Source organism: Fusarium odoratissimum, assembly GCF_000260195.1.
Source record: "Fusarium odoratissimum NRRL 54006 unplaced genomic scaffold supercont1.18, whole genome shotgun sequence".
Lineage (NCBI taxonomy): Eukaryota > Fungi > Ascomycota > Sordariomycetes > Hypocreales > Nectriaceae > Fusarium > Fusarium odoratissimum.
This window is the reverse complement of record NW_022158777.1, coordinates 294,424-316,651: the sequence shown is the minus strand read 5'-3', so window position 1 is coordinate 316,651 and position 22,228 is coordinate 294,424. Positions and strand designations below refer to the sequence as shown.

The following is a 22,228-nucleotide window of genomic DNA, read 5'->3' as shown; positions in this document are numbered from 1 at the left end:
GAGCACTCAGCTTAGCTTCGACTCGACAATTACAGCAGCGTAGATGTGTTCATTTTTAAAACATCAAACATTAGGCTAGAGGCTGACGGCCTGTGCTGCTTTTTCTAGTTTGCATCTCCATGTTAGCATCTATAATGGCATCTCTAATCCGAGTCCGAACTGCTACTTGAATCGTACTTCCCAGTTCCCTTCTTAAACTTCGGCTCCGGCATATAAAGATGCGTCAGATTATGCGTCTCTCCTCTCTCCATTCCACGACACGTATTTCCTGCATCAAAGCACTTCTGACACGTATCCCAATCTCCATTATTGCAAATACCACAATAGTAGAACCCTCCCTTGATCAAGAGGTTGCACACGTCGCAGTAGTACTTGGGATACACCTTGACCAAGTTATGCTTGCCCTTGCCTTTACAGACCTCTCCTTGGGCAAGACAATCACGGCAGATATCGTAGTCACCACCGTCGCACTTCTTACAGTGTGCGTAGGGACCGCTTATGACCTGATCGCAGATGTTGCATTCGAGGTCGACTTCCCATGCTGGAAAGTGGGCAAAGTCGGAGAAATCTTCTGCCGTGCGGCCATGCTTCTTGGCTTTGCGTTTATCTGGGAACACGTTAGTATTCTTTCAGAAAGGTATCGTATTTTATGTCCATCTTACCAATTCGTTCTTTGACAAAATATCCGGCTGCACCACCTGCAGCAAAACCTCCAGCTGCGGCCAGGAAGTTCGATGACTTCTTCTCTTTCTCTGGAAGACTTGGTCGGGAGTCTTGCGGATTGGTGTACTGTGGCTGACCCGGATGGATCAGCTGTCCACCATGGCTTCTGTTATTCGAGTTTAGACTTCCTGGAAAGGCCGGCATGCCTTGAAGTGGCGGGAGGTCAGATGGAGCTTGCCAAGAGCTTCTGCCAGAAGTTTCGACGTAATACCATTGCTGTGACTGTTCAGACCAATATGGCACCCATCTAGGAGGCGTAGGGCATGGATGGCCATGACCAGCAGTACCAGGTGCCACTATCGTTGGAGGCGATTGGATCGACTGATAGTTTGGGGCTGCAGGAGCGCCGTAAGGGGCGTGTGCTGACGGGAACGATTGCCCAGGCTGTCCTGGAGGTGCCGGTGATGACGGCCATTGTTGATGCTGAGGCTGCTGAGCAGGCTGGTAAGTATTGTAAGCTGGTGGCTGTGGGCTGTGAGTTTGATGCTGGGCGTAATGTTGGTCTGGGTATGACTGCTGCGACTGTCCGTGGTATGACTGATACCCGGAATTCTGTTGGTTCTGTCCAGGGTAGGGAGGTTGTCCATGTCCTTGCTGCTGGTTCTGGTATTGATTGTTGTAGGACTGATAGCTCTGTTCAGTACTTTGAGGCGCTGGCGAGGGCGCTATGATACACTGGTCAGTGAATCCGATTGAAAGTTAAATATCGGAGCGCTTCACCTCCTTGTTGCTGCCCAAGGCGTTCACTCAGATTGAGTCCTTCAAATTCCTTCTTGAACTTATTCAAGAACGACATACTGTCAATGTTCCTGTCGTTTAAATGAGAATAAACAGGGAAAATGGATGAGACGTCGCGACGGAAGTTTTTAAGATAAAGATCCCTGCAAAATCAATGTCTGCGCTCGAGGATCAATCAACGTAAGCGAGGACTTATCTCGAAGGAATGGCTCTGAAACGTGAGACTTTATATTTCAAGGCTCCAATCCGTCATCGGAGGATTTAACTAACCATTACCAAGGCTTGGAGCTGGTCCCTTTGCTTAGCAGGATCAGATTGCTTGTCGGTCGACGATCCTACGCTAATGATTCTAAGCGTTGGAGCAGTGGCGAGCTAGCCAGCCTTACAGGGGACTGATCATTGGACATCTGTACGCGATTGCCCTAGACATTGGTGCTTTCAAAGACGATGATATCATCCTTCTGCAGAGAACTTCTCAGCTGAAACTGCCACGGTATTTGCATCCAATACTTGCTGGCGATTGACATGCTGATCTATTTTGAGAGGCCTCCTTGACGTTCGTGGGAGGAAGCGGGGATTTTACTCAGCCCTGTGAGGCTGTGCTTAAGCTTCCTGTATGATCCTTGACCAAGACTGAAGGATTTGAGCACTGCTGACTTAATGACCATGACATCTAGAGGTACAGTAACTGAGTATTCGCGACATGTACAGACTTAGGATAAACACGCTGTTTTAGGCCGCCAAGAGATCTCTCAGCCCAGATTATAAGAAGAATGAGTATAGAAAATATATCTGCCAAGAGCTCACTGATTGCCAGCATCAATCAGACTCTAAGGTATTAAGCTAGTTCGCGCTCTTTGCGCTTGGATCTCCATTGATTCTCATACAAATTACTGTTCTGATAGGCCAGTCTCCGCCTCCCACCACGCAAGAACCTGCACTGCAGCCACTGTCTTTGGATGTTCAGGGCCAAGTGATTCTCTGTAACCATCCACGCAAGCTTGTTGTAGCGACAGAGCTTCTGTGCGATGTCCCATGTCCTTCATGATACTAGCCCCAAGGGCCAATGCGCCTATTGTTCCAGGGTGATCTTTCCCCAACACCTTCGTCTTCTCAGCTAAGACTTGTTTTTGGAGCTCATGGGCCTCACCAAGTCGCCCTCGTTTCCAGTATATCCAAGCTAGGTTGTTCATCCTCACCAGGGTATCTGGGTCGTCAAGACCCATCTCTATCCTTGATGCTTCTAGCAACTCTATGGCCATCTTTTCTGCCTTCTCGTAAAGGCCTTGCCTTGAATATAGGGATACCAGATTATTTGTCAAGCTTAGGATCTCTGGAGATCTGTCTCCCAGAGTGCTCTTTCTGACTGTTATTAACCTAACGAGAAGTTCTTCGGCCTCATCATATCGACGCTGACGGAGATACGTGATTGCCAGATTATTCATCGACACAAGCGTCTCTGGGTGCTCCTCTCCTAGGTTTCTCTTTTCAATGTCCACGATCTGTAATAGAGCATTTTCCGCTTCTTTAAACCTTCCTTGTCGTCTGTAGGCCGAAGCTAGTCCCCATAGGGAGATCCGTATGGTATAATGTTCCCCCCCAAGGCTCGGCAGGCATATGTCTATAACCTTATTGCATATCTTTTCTGCTGTTTTATACTGACCAAACCAGATGAAATATCTTGCTAAGTGGTTGAGCAAGTTTCCCCATAACTCCAAGTCTTTCTCTTCTGGTTTTTCCCTAATCACAGGGTCTAGGTGAGGTAGTAGTATCTGGCATGTAGACCTGTATTTAAAGTCATTAGCATCGAAATTGCGACACATCGAGATCAAGAACAGTCGCTTCAACTTTGGCAAAGTGTCCGAAGACGAGATCCAGGCTCTGGTGCATGTCTGCACGGTGGCGTGTAACTCAAAGACGTCGCGAACTGCCGTTACGGAGACAAGGGAATAGCTGCGAAGCACGTCTAGATCATCTTCAAAACCATCAACCTTGTCTTTCGAATCCGCAGGCTCGCCGTTGTAGTAATGAAGTGCAAACTCTGGAATTCCCTTGTGATCAAAAAGGCTCATGAATGATAAAAGATTGGCTGCCGACGGCCTTTCGTGACGGATCTTCTCGAATGTAACTTGCCAAGTGGTAATCACAGAGTTGGAAACAGTCTCGTCTCTGCGAAGATCACCAAGATCCACTTCAAGCAGGCTGTTTTTCTTCTGATCGCTTTCTTGGAATGCTTCCAAGTAGCTTTCAACAGATTCACGGGGTGAGCGTCGGTTGATGTAGGCTGCGGCTTGGGTGATAGCGAGGGGGATGTAATCCAAAGCTTGAAGGAGCTCAACAGCAGCGCCATGCTCGAATTCACCTGTGAGTTTGTTTGTGATAAGATGAAGACCTTGGGCCTCGTCCATGGTAGACACTTGGAAGATGTTCTTGTGACTGCCGGTCAGCCTTTCCGCAACATCGAGGCTGCGAGACGTGACCAGGATGGTGCCATTGTGGCGCTTGGGTAGGAACGATGCCAACGACCGCTCGTCTATGCCTTTGGGATAGAAGAGATTAATGTCATCGGCATTGTCCAGAATCATCAGCCAAGGACCAGATTCATCGTTCTGTAGCCAGTCGCGAACAAGAGCAAGGATGTCCATGCTTGGCTCGTCTCGCTTGGGTAGTTTCATCCTCTCTGCTATAGCGCGGTAGGCTTCTTCGAATCTCGGTTTTGAACTTGCATGAACCCAGAATATATTGAAATCAGAAGCCTCGTCGTTGATAGAATAGGCAAAATTAATAGCAACTTGTGATTTACTGCGTTGTGTCAGCGGACAGTATCGTGACAGCAACGGAGATACATACCCAAACCCTCCCATGCCTACAAGGGCCATGCGGCCAGTAGAGCTGCTGTACTTGTCTCTGAGCCAAGCCGTCATATCTGGACGTGCCACAAAGTCGTTATCTCGATCGAAGGGGACATTGAAGCAGGGCGCACGAGCAATCCCGGTTTCTCCCTGCTGTTGAAGCGACAAACCCTCGACCCTTTGCGACATGTCGAGGAGAATTGTTCTATTGAGGTTAGTGGAGCTATTGGTCTTTGGAGTTACCGACTCACGTTTGATCGACTTGCAGACACAGCGTGATTGTCTGCTTGTAGTGCTCAAGATTTGATACGACCGTACTGATTTCCTTGCCGTTGAACGGCCACTTAAGCGCACGTAGACCAAATCGACGCATGGCCTTCCGCGCGCTCCCAGGGTGGAGTCTATCCTGGACTTCTGCTAGTTCTGTTTCGCATGCATTCAACGAATCAACTAGCGACCGCGATGTCGCAAGCTTCGTATTCTTCGGATCATCGAGGAGTCGCTGGGCCGCTTCGAGGCATACGTTCAGGTCCTTCAGCCGATTCTGAAGTCGGGTAATGTCAGCCCTGGCATTTCCAGCAGCCGTCGAGTACTGGACGCAGAGTTTCCCGACTTTGGCGGAGAGTTCGACGATGGCGATGATGCTCGCGGCAAGCCCTACGGCCTCGGCCATTGTGAGCGATGTTTTTTTGCCAATTCTTCTCGATTTTGATGGGACTTGCCATCGCGCTTTATTAAAGAGCAGGTGAGGGGGTTTTGTTTTCAACCCTGTCTGCCCAATGAGGCTGTGGTGTCAGCTGAACCTGACGTGGCGTTTACAGACCAACAATGTTGGAAATTTGACGTCAGACTGCATTGTGCGCTGGGATGCAGATGCTGCGATTTTAGTGTAAACTGATTAAGGCTCACTAGAGCATAAGCAGAAGGGAAGATACGAATCCGATATCTACAGTGATTCAAAATTCTCTATTCGTAACTGGCTCGCTATGCAAACTGTGCTGAGCTCTATCATTTGACAATCTAGTGGTCATAATCCCATGTATGTTGTTTCCGCTTTGATATTGTATCTGTGTCATCCGTGTAGCGCCATGCCCAAAACGCCCTTGAAATGCAAAGTAAATATTCGTATCTCCTCAAATTTATGCAATAGACTCTGTTCTTCGAGAGCGTCGACGTCGTCGCCCTTCATGCAATGGCATAGACCGATGCTTATTCACCGCCGCCAAATCAAGAGTCGATTCAGTAGCAGCTCTCTTAACAACTTCCATAGAACCATCTTCCTCGATAGTCTGGATAGTCATCTCTCTCTTTTCATCCTCAATCAACTCAATCTTCTCTCCGACACCGAGAAGTCGCGGTGTATCGGAAATCTTGGGCTTTTCGGACAGGCCCATCCAGGCTAGAGTCTTCTCCCATATTCCCGGTGGTGGAGGACTCCACATTCCGACATCAAAGGTATAGTGTTGTTGCTCGTCGGGGAGGTTGAGCCATACGAAGGGTCTGTTGCTGTTGATCCGTCCTTCGATGACAAAATCGCCAATCTCCTCGGGGATTCGGATTGGTTCGGGAATGAGAATTGTTTGGTAGGCTGGTACGATGAGATGAAGCTGGACAGGTCGGCAGAACTGTTTTCGTCGTGCTTTTGACATCTCTCGCTTCGTGATGCGTTCTCGAGCTGCGAGCATGAACATGAAAACGGTGTCGAGCTGGTTGGTGTATCCGCAGAATCGAGGACTTAGTGGCTTCTCTTCGACGAGATGAAAGAACTTGGGATACCAATCGGTATCGGGATGGTAGAGAAAGAACCAATGATCGCGTTCCGTATCGACACTCGATTGACTTAATCGTTCCCGAATCATATCGAACACATATTGTGGAAAGTCTCGTTGAGCCGTGAGCGCCGCCTGAGCCTCAAGACTAGTTGAAATCTCGCCCAGCTTGGTCGCAATGAGGTTCAAAGCCTGAACGCCCTGATACGTCTGAATGACATTCGCGCCCATGCCCAACGTCGTAGCGACAATACTAAACTGATGGAACAATCTCGTACTATCAACTAACGACTGGCCCATGATATGCATCTGCGGCAGGATGCTCTGGGCGCCCTTGATGGTCTGCGACGCGCTAGAAAGGAAATCGTTGGCATGTTGGATAACGTCTCCGACTTTGGAGATCTTATTCGCAGCCTGTACGATCTTAATGACGGGCGCTGCAGAGGCGCAGGTGCTTGCCACTTCGAGGGCTGCTGCTTGGAATTTTCTGTCGCGGACTGCTTTGGTGAAGAATTCGTCGAGGCCCATGATGTTAGTTTCAAAAGAGTGTGTCGTTGGGTCAGAGAGAGAAGCACGTAGGATGTGTTTGGAGGAGGCCGTAGAAAAAGGCGGTAACTGAAGATGGATACGGCTTATCGATGTGGCGAATGTGATTGGTTTCGCGAGGTTTAGCGAGGCTGGTGTGGCCAATTGGAGATGGACAGCTGGTGAAGTGGATAACTTGCGGCCCAACGTGAGACGCGTATCATAACAAGAGTCATCGCCTTGAAATCAGGGACGAGAATTATGACGCAGATGATCACGATAGAGATAAAGAGCTAGAGCTAGAAAGACCCTCTTTGTGGATTGTCTCGGTAATGTGAGCCTGGTAGCTGGATCGTAGCAACGAGCTGAGGGAGCTAAGAATAGCTTCAGGGGAGCTTCAGAAGTGGGCCGCCAAGATCTGCAGAAGAAAAGCTTTGATGCACAACTCAGCAGATCATCTTATGCACGTTTGTGAAAATGCGTAATTGTTATGCCTAGGGTAGTTTGAGAATCTTTGAATTGAGATCGTGAAGAGCCACGAAGGATGGGATTAAAGAACTCGAGACCTGTTGAGTGGTTAAAGATAAATAGTATTGATTACAGAATTAAAACACTATCATTAACATCAGTGAGGCTGGGAATATACGAATGGCAGGCCCTCAACTTTGCTAATCGCCAGACTAATCTTATTGCTTCTGCATTTTAGCCCAAGCAATGGTCGCACCCAACCTATCCCCAGACTCATAAAACAGATACGTATTTCCCCCAGAGCTCGCAATATCCGGCGCCGCAACTCTTCCAACATCCTCTCCCTTCCCTCTAGATTGATACAGCAAAATCGGCTCAGCCCCAACATCTCGTAACGTCTGATCAATAGTCCTCGCGTAGATCTTGCCCGTAGAACCATGATAAATAACATACGCCTGGCCATTCCACGTCCAGTAATTCGCACCCGAAACATCTGTCCCCTCAGGTCCGCCAGGTTGGACAACGTAGTCCGAATCCACAGTCCATTTCCGACCGTCGACAGACTCAGCGAGTCGGATTTTGCGCCTGTTGTCTTTTTCGTTGGCCATGTAGAACATTGCGTAGTTATACTTGGAAGCTGAGTTGGGATGCGCAAAGACACGAGCGTAGCTTGATTCCGTAGTGTTGGAGCCGCTCATTTGGTTGTTGACTGCTACACCTCCATATCGAAAGTCAACGCCATTGCTTGACTCTGCCCAGCGAGTTTGTGTGTTATCGCCGTGGAAGTAAAGAAACATTCGCCCAGCGTCAGAATTCCAACTTGCATCTGGGCTTGAAACGTGAGGGACGGAGTAGTATGAATCCCACTTGTTGGCGATGATGGGGTTGTTCTCGTACTCTTTCCATGGCCCTTCGAGACTATCAGAGTACACGAGGGAGATGCCACCTGGGTTTTCGTGTGGTGCGTAGTAGAGATACCATTCTCCCAGAGGGTCGTCTAGATATTCCCCGGCATGAAAGATACTAGGGAAGATGAACTCGTTTGTTGGGTTGTACTCAAAGGTAGCTTTGTTGGTAACATGTCCCTTATACCAGAAGTTTGGCCAACCATCAGGTGCAGGAGCAATTTGTGCACTTGCAATAGATGCCAAAAGCGCCGCGCCTAATAGGTGAAGACTTGTAGTGAAGCGCATGGTGTACATATACAAAAAAGTCGCCGATTTTCACTAAAATACAGAACGGATAAGATCAACAGATCATCACAAAACACACGAGCATTTTATTCTCCTTTTATAAAAATCATTTCCATCTGCTGTATAACCAACACTCATTATCATCGGCATCAAACCGACACTCCCCGAAGGATGTGAGTCGTGCCAGCGCATGACAAGACAAAAAAAGCATGACCCATCCTCATCTCGCTAGTGTCAGCCTTGCAAGTAATTATGCGAGAGTCAGGGCAGCCCCTCGACTGGTCAGAGGAGGCGCGCAGTGTAACATCGGAAAATGAATCTGCATGCCAAGCCTGGGGTCGTGACTTGCATCTCCCCTAAATTTGGGTGGAGGGATCGGGTACCGGGTTATTTCCGGTGTTTCATCGTGTGACGCGGGCATGTGGCTTATGCCGTGGTTAGGATGCTGACTTGTGTATGCATATTTAATTAGTACATGGACGGTAGTTGGATGAACAACGCGTCATTGGGGTGAGGTTATTGGTTGTTTCAGGTAATGATTCTGTATGTCAGCTTCCTAACGTGGCAGTATCTCGTCCGATGTAGCCGATGTTCAACGAGAAGAAACGATCTCAGCTAAGGATGTGGCTTGGCAATATCATGGTTGTCAGCGAGAATGCATAAATATTCGGTGTGAGATGGCTTTGCAGTGAAGGAACAGCGCTCCTGGGCTGCGGCCTTAGCATTAGGTGAGCATTTTTGAACTATGAAATCATAGAGCAATGGAACCGGATAGAGCTGTATACCGTTGAGCAATTCTTTGGAAGTCCGAACTGCCGTGGTCAAATTGATCTCATGTCATGTGTCTCAACATCTCCATAAGACCCCATCCAGGTGCTCAACATTGCAACCCAATATTCAACATTACATAACAGTCAAGGGACCTCCTATTTCAAACATGCAAGGCTGACCGTTTCCTATCATGCAACCAATGACACGTCGCGTCACTGCAACCGAGCCAGTTTCTGAGCCATATGTTTAAGATGGCGAAACAAAACTACCTTATTACACCCCTTGGACCAAATTTGCATCCGTGATTAACTGGACCTAAGATTATTACAGCTCATCGCTTTTTGCTCTGAAGGCCTCTTAGATTCCTGGAAATGACGTGGTCACCTTTCTTTTGTTCTGACGTGTTTAGATGTATGACATCCACATGAAACACGTAAAGAGCCTATACTTCGGCGACATATATCAAAGCGCAATAGCCTCAAAGCCGTGAAACTTGTTGAACAGCGTCATATTGGCATTTCAAGCTGAAAAGTTGAAATATGTTTGGACTGTAAGATATCGCATAAATGCTGGCAGCTGTTGTTTGGCCAAAAGTCAATTGCCATGTTCAGTAACACGTCATAGGCGGTTTTCACAGCGTTGTAAAGTTCATGCAAAAAGAAACTTTATCAAGCTAAACGCTTTCTATTGCCGCTGATGTCATAGCTGAGATTTGACATGAAAGTGAATACTTGATCAAACAGATTGTGCGAGTAGAAGTCGAGTAAGAATCATCATTAAATCAAAACCCATTACACATCCAATCGTCATCAATCCACCAACATCACCACCACCAACAGATCATTAATACCAGTCCAGCGCTTATTTGAGACCACAGTTGCTAATAGCGACCTGAGTAGCAGTCGCATCAACCCTTCCAAGCTTAACAGCCTGATTATTCGTAAGCGCATTCATCGCAGCAGGCGAGATGTTGAATCCCGCATCGGTATGATCAATCGCCAAGACATTAATGCTCTTTCCCTTGTAAGTGAGCTTCCAGCAAGTACCGCAGTTGGGAGAGTTCCAGCCCGCGACGGCTTGCGCACCGCCAATGTAAGGGAACTTGGGGATTTGGCCTTGGGTCTTCCACTTGTACTTTGTGATGAGGCCGTTTTTGCCGTCGGAGCAGGCGACGGCTGTGAGGGCGCGGCCGGATTCACCGTAGCCGGGGTCGTAGGAGACTGTGAAGCATTAGATGGAGAGACTGAAGGGGTGTAGGTGGTGGACAGACCAGTCGCGGCCGAGACAGAAGTCAGAGCTGCGGCGAAGTAGAAGAGGTTGGTCAGCTGCATGATGGATGATATTAATGTATTAGACTATTATTGATCGATGAGTAAGATGTTGGAGATGATAGATCAAGATAAAAATGAGGTGCGCCTTGCCCTCTTTATATGTTTCCCTCCTCTATCTCCCCATCCGAAGGCCGAGCCATCCGATGACAAACTTCGTGTCCAAAAGCCATAAGCCTTCCCCGCAACACCTCCATCCTCCATGTTCTGATCCCTCAAACGGTATGTGGATGTAACGGATCGGTCCGCAACGCTCCCTACACGAGAGGAAAAATCTAGAGTTTGCGCCATGATAACCAGCTGAATGTCACTAACCAAATGCAACATAATCCTCCCCAAAATGATCGTGTTCGAAGGAAATGGAGGGGCTGAAACTGTTTCAATTGGTTGGTGGGGCATTGAGTTCTAAGCGTTCGTATTGAAGCGTTCTCGTATTCATCATCAGATGATGGCCGGATCAAAGGGCCCAACAAGGTTTGGAGATTTCTCACGTCAGAAGCCACTTGAAACCTTCGAGATTACTGCAGAGCGCACCAAATATCGTTGTGTTTGCATGGATGAGGATGGATACATTTTAAGCGGATGATCCGGGTAAAACAGTTTGTTCATCATAAAGCGATTCTGCTACGATCGATTTCACGATGTTACATTGGAATGATCTCGGCACTCAGGATAAATCAAGGCCTGTGCCATAAACATGCAGCACTGGTCTCCGCTTCAATGCGGACCATTCATTCGACGTTTCGTATTCACCATTCACTCGATGCACGTAAAGCCTGATTGATTCCACCCACACTCTCGTATAGAGCCTGAAGATGCAACTTCGTTACCTCGAGCAACTCAGGACGCACGATTCTTAGAAGACATGACGCCGACAGGCTGGTGGAACGTCAGACATTTAACAGCTTAATAAAGAGATCAAGTCCTTAGCCGTGCTTAGGAAATAATAGATTTAATCGAGGCAATGAACTCATCTCGGATAAATCTGAAGAGAGACGTTGAACAACGAGTCATGACGACACCGACAGTGGTTATTTAAGGCTGTATCGAAAGAGCCTCTTCCCACGTGGCACAGCGACCTTGTCATCTTATTCTGGAAACATTCTATCGCTTTTATTAGGTACTGCATGCGGTTGACTAGGCTGGACCGCAGTCAGGGCGGTCTCATAGGGTCGAGCAACAGTCTATGGCGCCACCGAACACCATGGTAAGACGACAATTACTGCTGAGCGGGGGAATACCTTGCTTACATGCTTACATCGAATGACCTACGTATGCACTTTGTAAGCCCAATATCACGTGTCTAGTGAGGCAAAAAGCGAGGCATCAACGAAAGAATGGTATTGTACTAGGAAGAGAGGTAAAAGAAATGTCCAACGCCGATTCATGAAAGTTCCCAAGTCGTTACGTAATACAGATTCATAAGCTCAAGCCTCAACCTTCTCCTCATGCATGGTATGACCCTTATCATCACTCAACACAGAGCCTCTCCTCCTCGGTGCTGACACTGCAGCCTGCGCGTCCCAGTAGAGGTAGATAGCATCAGTATCACCATCATACTCATCATCAGAGCCAACCTCAATAATGCGCCACTTTGCACGGCTAACGCGCTCACGGCAAACAGCATTCATGTTAGCGAACCTGACCTCAGTATCCGCTCCACCATAGCTCTTGATGTTTTTGACCAGGTTCTTGAGGTACGTAACAGCAGTTGTGTCTAGCATGTTGACACGAGAGAAGTCCAAGACGACGAGACCGATACCCGGAAGTGATGAAGGGTCACTGATGTTGGCTTGTTTACGAAGACGGGCCACTCTCTTCTCTCCGACAACAGACCAGTTGCGCTCTGTCTCAGGTCCATGGCTACCGTTGTAGAAGGCTGCATGGAAGGTTTGAATCTCATCGAGCACCTTGGATGTGTTTGAAAAGGCGTTGGGGAAGATGAGAGACTCATTGAAGGTGAAGATCCTAGTGTCTTCTGGGATATGGGTTGATGAGAGGTGGTTGCTTCCAGGCCAGTTCGATCTGGGGCTTGACTCAACGTCGGCTCCAGTCGATGAAAGCTTGGTAAAGACCTGGCGAAGCAGGATGTAGACGATGTTGAAGCCAACAGCGCATCCAATGCCGACCTCGCTTGAGTGGAACAGGGTAACCCAGAGTGCAAGCATGGAAGCGACAAAGTCAGCCAAGGAGGTCTTCCAGTAGCGATAGAAGGTTGAAGGAGGTGAGATGAGACCCCAGACAGCAGTGATGATGATGGCTGCTAGTGTCGCCTTGGGAATCCAGTAGAGTGTACCAACAAGCTCGTAGACACAAATCAAGACAACAGCCATGGTCACGACACCAGAGAGGGGCGACTTGACGTTACATGATGAGTTGACAGCTGTTCGGGACATGGCGCCACCAACACCCATAGCATGGAAGAAACTGTTGAAGAAGTTGGTGATACCGAGGTAGCAAAGCTCTTGACTTTGATCAGAGGTGTAGTGGTTCTTGACGGCAAATGCTCGTGCAATAGCCAAGTGCTCAACTGCCGATCCGATGAAGACGGCAATACTGCGGGCAGCGACTTCAGGGATCAGGTCGGCCTTAGGCATTGTTGGTGCTTGTTGGCCCTTAGACTGAACCTTGACGACTTCGAAGAGAAAGTTATCTGGGTCTCGGTTCTTGTTGACAGCGTAACTGACACCTGTGAACAGCACCAAAGTCAAGAATGCTCTTGTAGTCGACAGAAGCCAGATGACTTTGTTGTCTTTGCTCCACCTCTTTCCAGACTTCTCAAGAATAGTGAGGAACAAGATTCCAGTGAAGCCAATGAGGCATGCCCAGCCATTGGCATTGGGGAGTTCATTGAAGATATCGTGGATCTGCTTTGCTGCACCATCACGGACGTTGTCTTCACCAAGAAGTGAGTCCATCTGGTTGAGGATGATAGTGATAGCGATTGCAGTGATGAAACCACTGAGAACAGGGAGAGATATGAATTCGAGGAGGAAACCGAGTTTGAGAAACCCAAGGATGAGGCCGTAAACTCCCATCATGAAGGCTGTTGCGGAGGCAATCTCAGACGGAGTCCATCGATCTTGGAGGGCGTGCACGTTCTCGGAGGTGAGGAGGCCAATAAGTGAAGTTGGACCGGTTGAGACATCTGAGCATCGTTAAACACAGATTTGGTGTTGAAAGTGATCGTGGACAGCTTACCCTTAGTAGACCCCATGAAAGCATAAATGACAGCTGGAAGCCAACTTGACATCAACCCATACTCAACGGGGATGTCTGCAATCTTCGCATAGGACAGACCCTGAGGAATCAGCATGAGACCCAGAGTAAGTCCAGCAATGAGATCATTAACGATCCATCGTGGATTGTACTTCGGCAACCAGCCGACAATAGGGACTTTGTCGCTGAGGTACTGGACAGTTCCGGATGGCAAAGCTTTAGCTCCTTTGACTCCTAGTCGAGCTGCCCGATTCCAAGTGACATCGTTGCGAACGTCTGACTTGGCTTTGTCGAGCAGTTTCATACTGGTGTGATCAAGATGGCAGAATATTTAGTGAAGATGTTTTTTGAGTCTGGAAATTCGAGTCCAGAGCTGACGTTTTGCGGATTAATATAGCCATACGCTAAAAATAAGTCTATCTATCTGAAGCTACCTAATCGAGGCAGCTCTATCCTCAGGATCAACTAGTCGTCATGTGTAAGTTACACTGACAGAGCACCTGTAGTCGTCAACATTCAGAGGGTATCACATCAACCCCCTCTACCGGTGACCATTCGCCGTACACCCTCCCCTCATCACCACTGCATCGCGGATTGGGCACGTATATAAATGCGACACTCAGTCTGACGGGCGTATATCCCCATGCAGGAATCATCGACAGAACTATGTGCCTCGATACCGAACACCGACAGATATCCATTCAATCCGAGAACAAATCAATTCAATTGAGTTCAACTTGAGGTATCACATAGGTTACCTACACTGCGGTGTTAGCAGCCAGTAAGCTGACCTTGGGCTTCTGCCGGAGTCGCTTAGCCGGGCCTGGGAGGGTTGCGTGCAAGGGGGGACAAACATGTCCGCTGACCACATGATGATGGGGGCACCAAGATCGACGTCTAATAAATCCGGGGGTGAAGATCAGTGGTGGAAGTTACATGGATACAACTTCGCTTGAAACGGGTTCCAGGGGCTGGACTTGGACATGGGATGAAAGCCTGCATGACTAGGATAGCGAGAAAGAGGCGTATATATCACGAGTCAGAACGTGGCGTATACCGTGCATCAGCTTTGTAATTTCAGAGCTTCCTAAACTGACCTGGTGTAATACTAAAAGGTCTAGACTCTAAAGATAGGACCCTGTCAAACAGCGATTGTCGAATCAGACAAGTAGGACCGATAACTCGTTCAAGACCCCTCTTCTGCAGGCCACGCTGCCCAACCAAACATAACAATGATCTTGAGCGCAGCGGCTACCCACAGCGCACCAGAAGTTCCCAGCTCGCTCTTCGCAATGAGTCCTCCAATTATAGCACCGATGAGGAGCAGGACTGGTGCTGCAACACGCCTGTTTCTCTCCGCATTGACAAAAATGCTCTCAAACAGTTCCGCGTCCGAGAACAAGTCGCAGTAGATGCTCGTGAGAACAACGCTGGTCAAAGCGTTGAACTTGAGTGCACGACTCGCAACAGCTTGTCCGCAACTTTGAAACGCCACGAGAGCGATTGGTACAATGACATACCAGGGTGTATCATCTGGACCTGCACCTCCAGGTCCCCAGGTAACGATACAAGCAGCTGCAACGATGAAAACTGTCTGAATGCCAAAAGACAAGCAAAATACCCATTTTCGTCTAGGCGTAGGTGTAAATACCCTGTGCAGACGACTAAAAAAGAATGAACCGATACAAAAAGCCAGAATCGAAGATCCAGACTTTTTCCAACGATTTGTCCCAGCCGTAGGTCCAAGACCGAGATAAACAGTATTTCCTACACATGTCAGATCAGATCAGATTGAAATGATGGGAAGGATTTACCGGTCTGCATAGATACGAAGGCACCCCATGTTGATATGGAAGCACTGTCGAGAATGCCCGTTATGATGTAGCACGCCAAAAGCATAACATCAGCCCAATCTCGGCGGACATCAGAACTTAATCTCTTCCGCAACCAAGATCTAGATCCTGGTTTTGGAGCAAGTAGAGCCTGCGTCTCATCGCTCTGCGCGGCGATGCCGTTTTCAGCTCTGCTCTCACCGTTGGTGATTGCGCCGTATGGTTGAGACATTTGAGTAAGATTGCTGCTGCTGCTGCTGCTGTGTGTGTGTTGGGATGATGTGAAAGTGGTTCGAGATATGCGTTTCTTTGTAACGTCGGTTAGAAGAGGGGCATAAATAAACGAAAATCGCCAAGGTGTAAATTACGATTAAAGTCGAAGCACCAGCCAAGCAAAAAGATCAACCGGGAAACGAAAAAAGCCTGGCTCCCCCAGACTCCACGTCTTTACCGAGCTAAAAGACCCAAAGACAAGGTTTCAAACAAAGCCAAGCTAAGCTCCGCCTTTAAAGATAGGCTAGAGACCTTGGTCGTTCCCGATCGACTATTCTTGGCATAAGCGGGGAAATCTCGCAAATCCCGGGTCTAGTTTTATCTCCGGCTTATAACTACCCCACATCCCGGCTTCTTCTTTTATCAAGGCACGCTATCACGGCGTCATCTTGACACACCATCTTCTTTCCCCTCCTTCTTACCACGTTGAGCATACGGCTCGAGCTGATCACACCCTAACAGGCTACGCTGAAGCCTGTAAGCGCTCGCAACGCCCTGAGAGCTCGTTGAATCACTTGGGTGTTACGCCGCATCCACGCATATTGAGAGTGTAATACCACGTAGGCAGGGTTGGTTACTTGTTTGACTTGGAGGGGGCTATGTGCCGGATAACCGAGCCCCGCGTTGGCAAACGGCAGTCATCACCATCATGCGCTGTTACCCCAGACGGGCTTGCATACCAAACAAGACGTAACTCGGTGATTCGCCGGTGATCGCTTTCTCGGCGTCATGAACTTCGTTTGGCGCTGTATCTTGGCATTGTTTACCCTCAACTTTGAGAAGCCTACTTAACGTGAGTGACGATTGAGCAATTGGTGCCCCATCCATCGTTCATCAATGTCAACCAAATATTCATCTTGCCCAAATTAGCACTCCTTTTTTCAACAAGTCAATTGAACCTGTCTGTGACAGCCCCGCAAATATGCATCTCCCTCACCTTGCCTATCTCGCAGCCCTTTTGGACATCTGCGCGGGCGTCCCCGTAGAGGACAGTCCTCGCCAGAGGCTCCTCAAAGGTCTGGGACTACCACCCAACTATCGCGGTGTGACGGGCGGCAAGAAAGTGCCGTTCACGCCGGGTCACAGAGACCCAATTGATAAGCCCGTCGACTCTGTCGGCGACGAGCTTGATCCTCTGCCGTGGCGGAACGGTCTCGGAGCTTCTGTTTTGGGACCGTGGAATGAGGCGCGCTCGCGTCAGAATCCTGATCTCGTTAGACCACCTAGCACAGATCATGGAAATCTGGCCAACATGCGCTGGAGTTTTGCGGACTCGCATATTCGCATTGAGGTTCGTGCATATGATATGATTTGCAGAGATTTTGACTAATTCGAGGATAGGAGGGCGGCTGGACCCGTCAGACCACCGTCCGTGAGCTGCCAACGAGTGTTGAGCTTGCGGGCGTGAATATGCGTCTTGGTGAGGGCGTTTATCGTGAACTTCACTGGCATCAGGAGGCGGAGTGGGCTTACGTGCTGGACGGAGAAGTCCGAGTCACGGCTCTTGATTACGAAGGCGGGAACTTCATTGACGACTTGAAGAAGGGAGATTTATGGGTAAGTGAGCGGTTTTCTCTCGCAGAGCGTTATCTAACAGCCTGCAGTACTTCCCCAGCGGAGTTCCTCACTCCCTGCAGGGTTTGAGCCCAAATGGCACGGAATTCCTTCTCATCTTTGACAATGGGCACTTTTCTGAGGAATCGACCTTTGTTCTCACAGATTGGCTCGGTACGTTTCCGACTAACTCTGGAGATACACTTGACTAACAAAACAGCCCATACGCCGAAGTCTGTGATCGCCAAGAACTTTGACTTGGACCCTGAAGTCTTTGCTCGCCTTCCCGAGAGCGAGAAGTACATCTTCAAAGGCCGCACCCCGGGTCCTATCAAAGATGAAGCCCCCAAGGGCAAGAAAGCTAAGAAGTCCAAGTACAATTTCACTCACCGCATGCTCGACCAAGAGCCTCTCAAGACAAGTGGAGGCCAGGTACGCATCACCGACTCCAAGAACTTCCCCATCTCCAAGACCGTAGCTGCAGCTCACGCCATCATTGAGCCCGGTGCCATTCGCGAGATGCACTGGCACCCCTCTGCGGATGAGTGGTCATTCTTCATCAAAGGACGCGCTCGCGTGACAATTTTCGCCTCTGAGGGTAACGCACGAACCTTTGACTACGTTCCAGGTGATGTTGGTATTGTTCCTAAGAACATGGGACACTTTGTTGAGAACATTGGAGATGAGCCCATTGAGATGCTGGAAATCTTTCGATCTGATGAGTTTAGAGATATTTCGCTGTTCAAGTGGATGGGTGAGACACCCAAGAAGCAGGTCATTGATACGCTGTTTGCGGATGATCCCAAGAACGCTGCGAAGTTCTGGGACAGGATCAAGGATGCGGATAACGATGTTATTACCAAGCCTGACTTTGTTAGGTCTAAGCCTGACGCTGACGAGGAGTTGTAAGCTCCCTTACAGAGATTGTATGGCGACTGGTTTTGGAATAATGTATACGAGATAGAGAATATACTGGTCCGCTTGATTCTTGATGAAAGTGACAGGACCAGAGTGAGTCCGCGGATGATATTTTGAACCCACAACGACGTGACATAGCAAGCCATGATGTAAGCAAGTTTATGTCTGAGCCGCCCATTTGACCTGAGTCTCAAGAATGGGCATCGTGAAGTTAGCATTTGGCAGGAAGGCAAATGTTCTACCTAAGATAAAGCATTCTAATATAAAAACTTTTTTTATAAAAGAACTCCATAGTAAAAGCTTAAATACAATTAATTTTATTCATTTCAAATTGCTCATGAAATCCATCCTTTTCTTCATCCTATCATCTTACCCTGGAGATCGCCGATTTCATTGAGATTCGATTCGCCCCTTTTCAAGGCCAATTTCGCGTGGCGAATGACTAATCCTCTATGGCCAATAGAGTTCCTGTAATTAGCGTGTAGATATGTTCCCGATTTCTCTAGCTCAGCACGTCCTGTGCTCCAGTAGGGGACTTTCGGGGCCTACGGCCCCCCGGACGAAAAATATACATAACATAACATAAGATTCGATTCGCCCCACCTGTGATTGGCCACTCTATCAGCCAGTCGCTGTTCCAACGCAAACCGGGTTCTCGACGGGTGACTCTACGCTCAGAGACATCTTGTTTTCGGCGCTTTGAACATATGGTTCTCATGTTATCTTCGTAGCTATTCAGTAGCTATTGTGAATGCGAATCGCCCAAGAGTCGCTCACGATCATGTCACGCAGTAGCTGTTCACTTCTCTCAATGACTAATCATAAGAAGGTTGCGTGGTCTAGTTGGTTATGGCATCTCGCTCACACCGAGAAGGTCCCCGGTTCGATCCCGGGCGGAACCATTTTTGGCCGATTTACATCATTGTCAAACTCCTTTTTTTTTTTTCCCGGTAAAGCACGTAGCTGGGATGTAAATCCAATATCCAAATGCTATACAAGCGCATGTAAGTGTCGTCCTAACAAAAGTTGTACCAGCGACTTGCACCCAGGTCATCAGAATGGCCAGTTATCTGTCCCAAGCCAGACACAAGGCAAGCCTCAGCCGGAATATGAGAATGGGAAGCCGTCTGTTTCCATTCATGGCTCACCAGAGCCCACCCACAACAATGGAACCTACCATCCTCCTGCTCGGCCAACTGTCTCCACATCGCAACCCGGTGCCGCAGTAATTCCTTCAGCGTCAGCACCCAACAACAAGGGTCAAGAGGCCGCCCCAACGACTCTTGCCACAGAAGCAGTAGTTACCGGCGAGGGACAGGCAGCCAAGTCGACACAGGGTCTGTATCCTTCTCAGCCCGCAGAGGCACCATCCACACCGGTTATTGCTTCAGGCGCCAACAAACACCAGCTCATGGCTTGGACCTGGATGGCTGGGATCATCGGCTTGGTGATGGTTTTTGAGTAAGGTGCACGAGTTGCATAACTGAAGCACATATTCTTCTTCTTGTATATATTGTATTGAGTTATATACTATATATAGATGTTCAATCCTTGGTTCTACTTGTTTTGCAAATAGCAAAGCATAGTCTCGCGAGTATATATACCATTTTAGGCATACTGAATAGTGCTTGATCCCAACATTAATCCCATATTTGGCGCTCCTAGGAAATGAAAGAAAACTGTAGCCTTTCGTTTCTAAGCGACGGAAGACTTCTATCTCTGAGTAACTTATTGTCGTTCCCTAAGGCGAGGTTGAACTTGGCTAAATACCTATTGCACTTGGGATATCGAGGTCATAGGCCTTCTGATACCCAAGAACTACCCATAGGTCGAGACTTGTACTTGTACTAGTCGGTATATCCTCCTACCTCATCCAAGAACTTGTAGTATCTCGGCCCTTTGGCGATCCTCCATCTCTTGCCAAACAGGACGAGAGGAATAGTGGCGAGAACCGACATTAATACCATGATACCAAAGCAGGTCATGGTCCAACCATAGCCAGCGGCTTCAATGAACGGCTGAACAGAGTATGAGATGGCGAAGTTGACCATTGAGGAGCACATAGCCAGTACAACGACTAGCTCTCCAGATATCTGGGATTGTCAGTCTTATACCTGGCATGGAATGGGCTACAAAACTTACTCCAGGGAAACAGTCCATTGCATATGCAGTAGCAATCGTGCAAGCTCCAACCTGATGTGAGATCATCGCGCCGATACCGATGGCGATGGTGATCCAATGCGCTTCCGTCTGAGCACCCCAACCATAGAGCATGTACCCAACGGCAGCGAAGACTAAGCAAGGAACGAGCGTGTAGAGTCGCATCTCAGGTTCTTTGACACCGCCATTTCGTCGCGCCAGAGTAATAACAACTTGGTCGCTCAGTACACCGATGCTCCAACCGATTATGTCTCCCACCAAAGCAGCGAAGAAGACAAGACCGGTATTGGTGGTACTGAAGTTGTAGGGCGGTTCCGTCAGGATCTCGGAGATGGTGTTGAAGGAAACAATACCGGCAGTGGCCCCGAAGGCATAAATGAACGCGGCCTATGTTTGTTGATCAGTGAAGGACAGTGGCGACTGGACGGAAATACTCACGATGACGACGTTGGGAAAGCCCCAGAGAAAGAAAGGACGGCGGAAGTATTGCCAGAAAGTTGTTTTGTTCTGAGGATACCTCACCCACGGCTTCAAGATCTGCCTGTAAGATCGCCTGGGAAAGTCATCGACAATACCGTTGGCCTGACTCGGAACTGCCCTGAGCTCCAGCTTCTTTCCCTCAGTAGATTTCTCCGCTGTCTCTTCATCTTTGTGAGAGGGAAGAGGGGCCGACTGCAATCCAGCAAATAGGAAACGAGGGAAAAGTGTCTCCTCGAAAGAAAAGGTGAAGGCAATCAATACAAACGCAAAGATGAAGCCAACTATGTTCTGTGACCATCTCCATCCGACGGTGTCGGACATGCTGCCACCAGAGATAAGACCTAGGCTGTCATGAGGTCAGTATAAAGTCCCCACAGATGTTAATCACGGCTGGTCTTACATAGAGCCAAGCTGCTGAGCAAAGAGATAAACCGAGAGCATGCGACCACGCTCATGAACAAAGAACATGTCGAAGATCTACACATCAAGTCAGCGATCTTGCGAGAGCTTGTAATCGGTCAGGTACCTACAGTAAGTTGAATGATGGCTTGATACGCAGATGTCCCGATTCCGTTTACGATCATGTTGAGCATCCATTGGACTGTTCCCTCAATGGCAGCGAGCCAAAAGCCGGTGGCGAGACAGAGACATGTTGTTGCAAGGAAGACTAGCTTCCGGCCTAGGATGTTGGCAGTGGGCATCCACCAAATGTTGACGAAGCCCTTGATCTGGTGAGTAGCGTGGAATGAGCGGGGGGGAAAGCTAACATACCAGTAAAAGATAGTTCAAAGCGCTACCGCCGTTCATGTTTGTCAAAGAGACGCCTGTGTCTTTACTGACAGTAGTCCAAGCCGCTATTATCGTATCAGTATCGATGAATGCAGAGAGGTTTCCAAGGCTAACCTCCAAGGGTGTTTTCACCGAAGGAAAAGGCGCAAGCGTAAAGGGCGACGAGGAGCAGCTGGTAGTATTTCTTTCGCTTCGACCATGTCTACAGACACATTAGATGATGGGTGAAAAGCAGTGGATCGGCTGGACATACGAGTGGGTCGCTTCCGCAGCTGGTTGGCTGCGGAATGAGAACGATGTCAGATTGTCCAACATGATCGCTGTTCTCCAACTTGTGGTTTACTGCGGACATTGTTAGCTATTGTCAAGACTGAAGTGCATGCGATTACATACCGTCAATGAGTTGTTCCGTTCCTGGAACCGCCTCCCGATCGATCTGCATAGCCATGATTAAGAATCCGGTGTGCTGATAATCTCTGGTGGCTTGTTGATGAAAACGAAGTAAAGGTGCCAAGAGGGTGATTTATATGCTTCAGCGCTGGTATCTGTTGGCTGCAATCTCCGGATGATTCATTCCGAGATGGCTTATCAGTTGGTTGTTTGTTGATACCAGCTCGAATACGACCCTGAAGGTCC

At 48.6% G+C, this 22,228-nt stretch overlaps 10 protein-coding genes across 11 annotated transcripts; 2 read left to right on the top strand and 8 right to left on the bottom strand.

The window, feature by feature from the left end:
• Positions 1 to 37: 37 nt before the first annotated feature.
• FOIG_10419 (uncharacterized protein) lies at positions 38 to 1,979 on the bottom strand. Its single transcript, XM_031210758.1, has 4 exons — positions 1,848 to 1,979; positions 1,444 to 1,796; positions 663 to 1,388; positions 38 to 607 (listed from the first exon to the last, which is right to left on the bottom strand). Exons 2-4 carry the CDS (start codon positions 1,517 to 1,519, stop codon positions 144 to 146), a joined length of 1,266 nt encoding a protein of 421 aa, XP_031059469.1. The 5' UTR covers positions 1,520 to 1,796; positions 1,848 to 1,979; the 3' UTR covers positions 38 to 143.
• Positions 1,980 to 2,139: 160 nt separating this feature from the next.
• On the bottom strand, positions 2,140 to 5,091 carry FOIG_10418 (uncharacterized protein). Its single transcript, XM_031210757.1, has 3 exons — positions 4,565 to 5,091; positions 4,312 to 4,518; positions 2,140 to 4,263 (listed from the first exon to the last, which is right to left on the bottom strand). Exons 1-3 carry the CDS (start codon positions 4,984 to 4,986, stop codon positions 2,352 to 2,354), a joined length of 2,541 nt encoding a protein of 846 aa, XP_031059468.1. The 5' UTR covers positions 4,987 to 5,091; the 3' UTR covers positions 2,140 to 2,351.
• Positions 5,092 to 5,190: 99 nt separating this feature from the next.
• On the bottom strand, positions 5,191 to 6,886 carry FOIG_10417 (uncharacterized protein). Its single transcript, XM_031210756.1, has one exon. It carries the CDS (start codon positions 6,608 to 6,610, stop codon positions 5,453 to 5,455), a length of 1,158 nt encoding a protein of 385 aa, XP_031059467.1. The 5' UTR covers positions 6,611 to 6,886; the 3' UTR covers positions 5,191 to 5,452.
• Positions 6,887 to 7,177: 291 nt separating this feature from the next.
• On the bottom strand, positions 7,178 to 8,454 carry FOIG_10416 (uncharacterized protein). Its single transcript, XM_031210755.1, has one exon. It carries the CDS (start codon positions 8,275 to 8,277, stop codon positions 7,294 to 7,296), a length of 984 nt encoding a protein of 327 aa, XP_031059466.1. The 5' UTR covers positions 8,278 to 8,454; the 3' UTR covers positions 7,178 to 7,293.
• A 570-nt stretch (positions 8,455 to 9,024) lies between these two features.
• Positions 9,025 to 10,606, bottom strand: FOIG_10415 (uncharacterized protein). Its single transcript, XM_031210754.1, has 2 exons — positions 10,310 to 10,606; positions 9,025 to 10,259 (listed from the first exon to the last, which is right to left on the bottom strand). Exons 1-2 carry the CDS (start codon positions 10,368 to 10,370, stop codon positions 9,901 to 9,903), a joined length of 420 nt encoding a protein of 139 aa, XP_031059465.1. The 5' UTR covers positions 10,371 to 10,606; the 3' UTR covers positions 9,025 to 9,900.
• A 1,080-nt stretch (positions 10,607 to 11,686) lies between these two features.
• Positions 11,687 to 13,954, bottom strand: FOIG_10414 (uncharacterized protein). Its single transcript, XM_031210753.1, has 2 exons — positions 13,569 to 13,954; positions 11,687 to 13,515 (listed from the first exon to the last, which is right to left on the bottom strand). Exons 1-2 carry the CDS (start codon positions 13,888 to 13,890, stop codon positions 11,795 to 11,797), a joined length of 2,043 nt encoding a protein of 680 aa, XP_031059464.1. The 5' UTR covers positions 13,891 to 13,954; the 3' UTR covers positions 11,687 to 11,794.
• Positions 13,955 to 14,573: 619 nt separating this feature from the next.
• Positions 14,574 to 15,957, bottom strand: FOIG_10413 (uncharacterized protein). Its single transcript, XM_031210752.1, has 2 exons — positions 15,401 to 15,957; positions 14,574 to 15,353 (listed from the first exon to the last, which is right to left on the bottom strand). Exons 1-2 carry the CDS (start codon positions 15,648 to 15,650, stop codon positions 14,773 to 14,775), a joined length of 831 nt encoding a protein of 276 aa, XP_031059463.1. The 5' UTR covers positions 15,651 to 15,957; the 3' UTR covers positions 14,574 to 14,772.
• A 430-nt stretch (positions 15,958 to 16,387) lies between these two features.
• FOIG_10412 (oxalate decarboxylase) lies at positions 16,388 to 18,269 on the top strand. The gene is made up of 4 exons (XM_031210751.1): positions 16,388 to 16,982; positions 17,033 to 17,248; positions 17,296 to 17,419; positions 17,466 to 18,269. The coding sequence occupies exons 1-4, from the start codon at positions 16,614 to 16,616 to the stop codon at positions 18,152 to 18,154; spliced, it is 1,398 nt and encodes a 465-aa protein (XP_031059462.1). The 5' UTR covers positions 16,388 to 16,613; the 3' UTR covers positions 18,155 to 18,269.
• Positions 18,270 to 19,150: 881 nt separating this feature from the next.
• FOIG_10411 (uncharacterized protein) lies at positions 19,151 to 19,628 on the top strand (the record flags this gene model as incomplete). Its single annotated transcript, XM_031210750.1, has 2 exons — positions 19,151 to 19,167; positions 19,199 to 19,628. The coding sequence occupies 2 exons, from the start codon at positions 19,151 to 19,153 to the stop codon at positions 19,626 to 19,628; spliced, it is 447 nt and encodes a 148-aa protein (XP_031059461.1).
• A 36-nt stretch (positions 19,629 to 19,664) lies between these two features.
• On the bottom strand, positions 19,665 to 22,075 carry FOIG_10410 (uncharacterized protein). Of its 2 annotated transcripts, XM_031210749.1 has the most exons (10): positions 21,986 to 22,075; positions 21,846 to 21,934; positions 21,707 to 21,794; positions 21,575 to 21,657; positions 21,334 to 21,525; positions 21,204 to 21,280; positions 20,762 to 21,149; positions 20,306 to 20,710; positions 19,983 to 20,256; positions 19,665 to 19,933 (listed from the first exon to the last, which is right to left on the bottom strand). In XM_031210749.1, the coding sequence occupies exons 1-9, from the start codon at positions 22,038 to 22,040 to the stop codon at positions 20,011 to 20,013; spliced, it is 1,623 nt and encodes a 540-aa protein (XP_031059460.1). In that variant the 5' UTR covers positions 22,041 to 22,075; the 3' UTR covers positions 19,665 to 19,933; positions 19,983 to 20,010. The 2 variants fall into 2 exon arrangements, with proteins under 2 accessions (XP_031059460.1, XP_031059459.1); XM_031210748.1 differs by having other exon boundaries at positions 19,665 to 20,256.
• Positions 22,076 to 22,228: the final 153 nt, after the last annotated feature.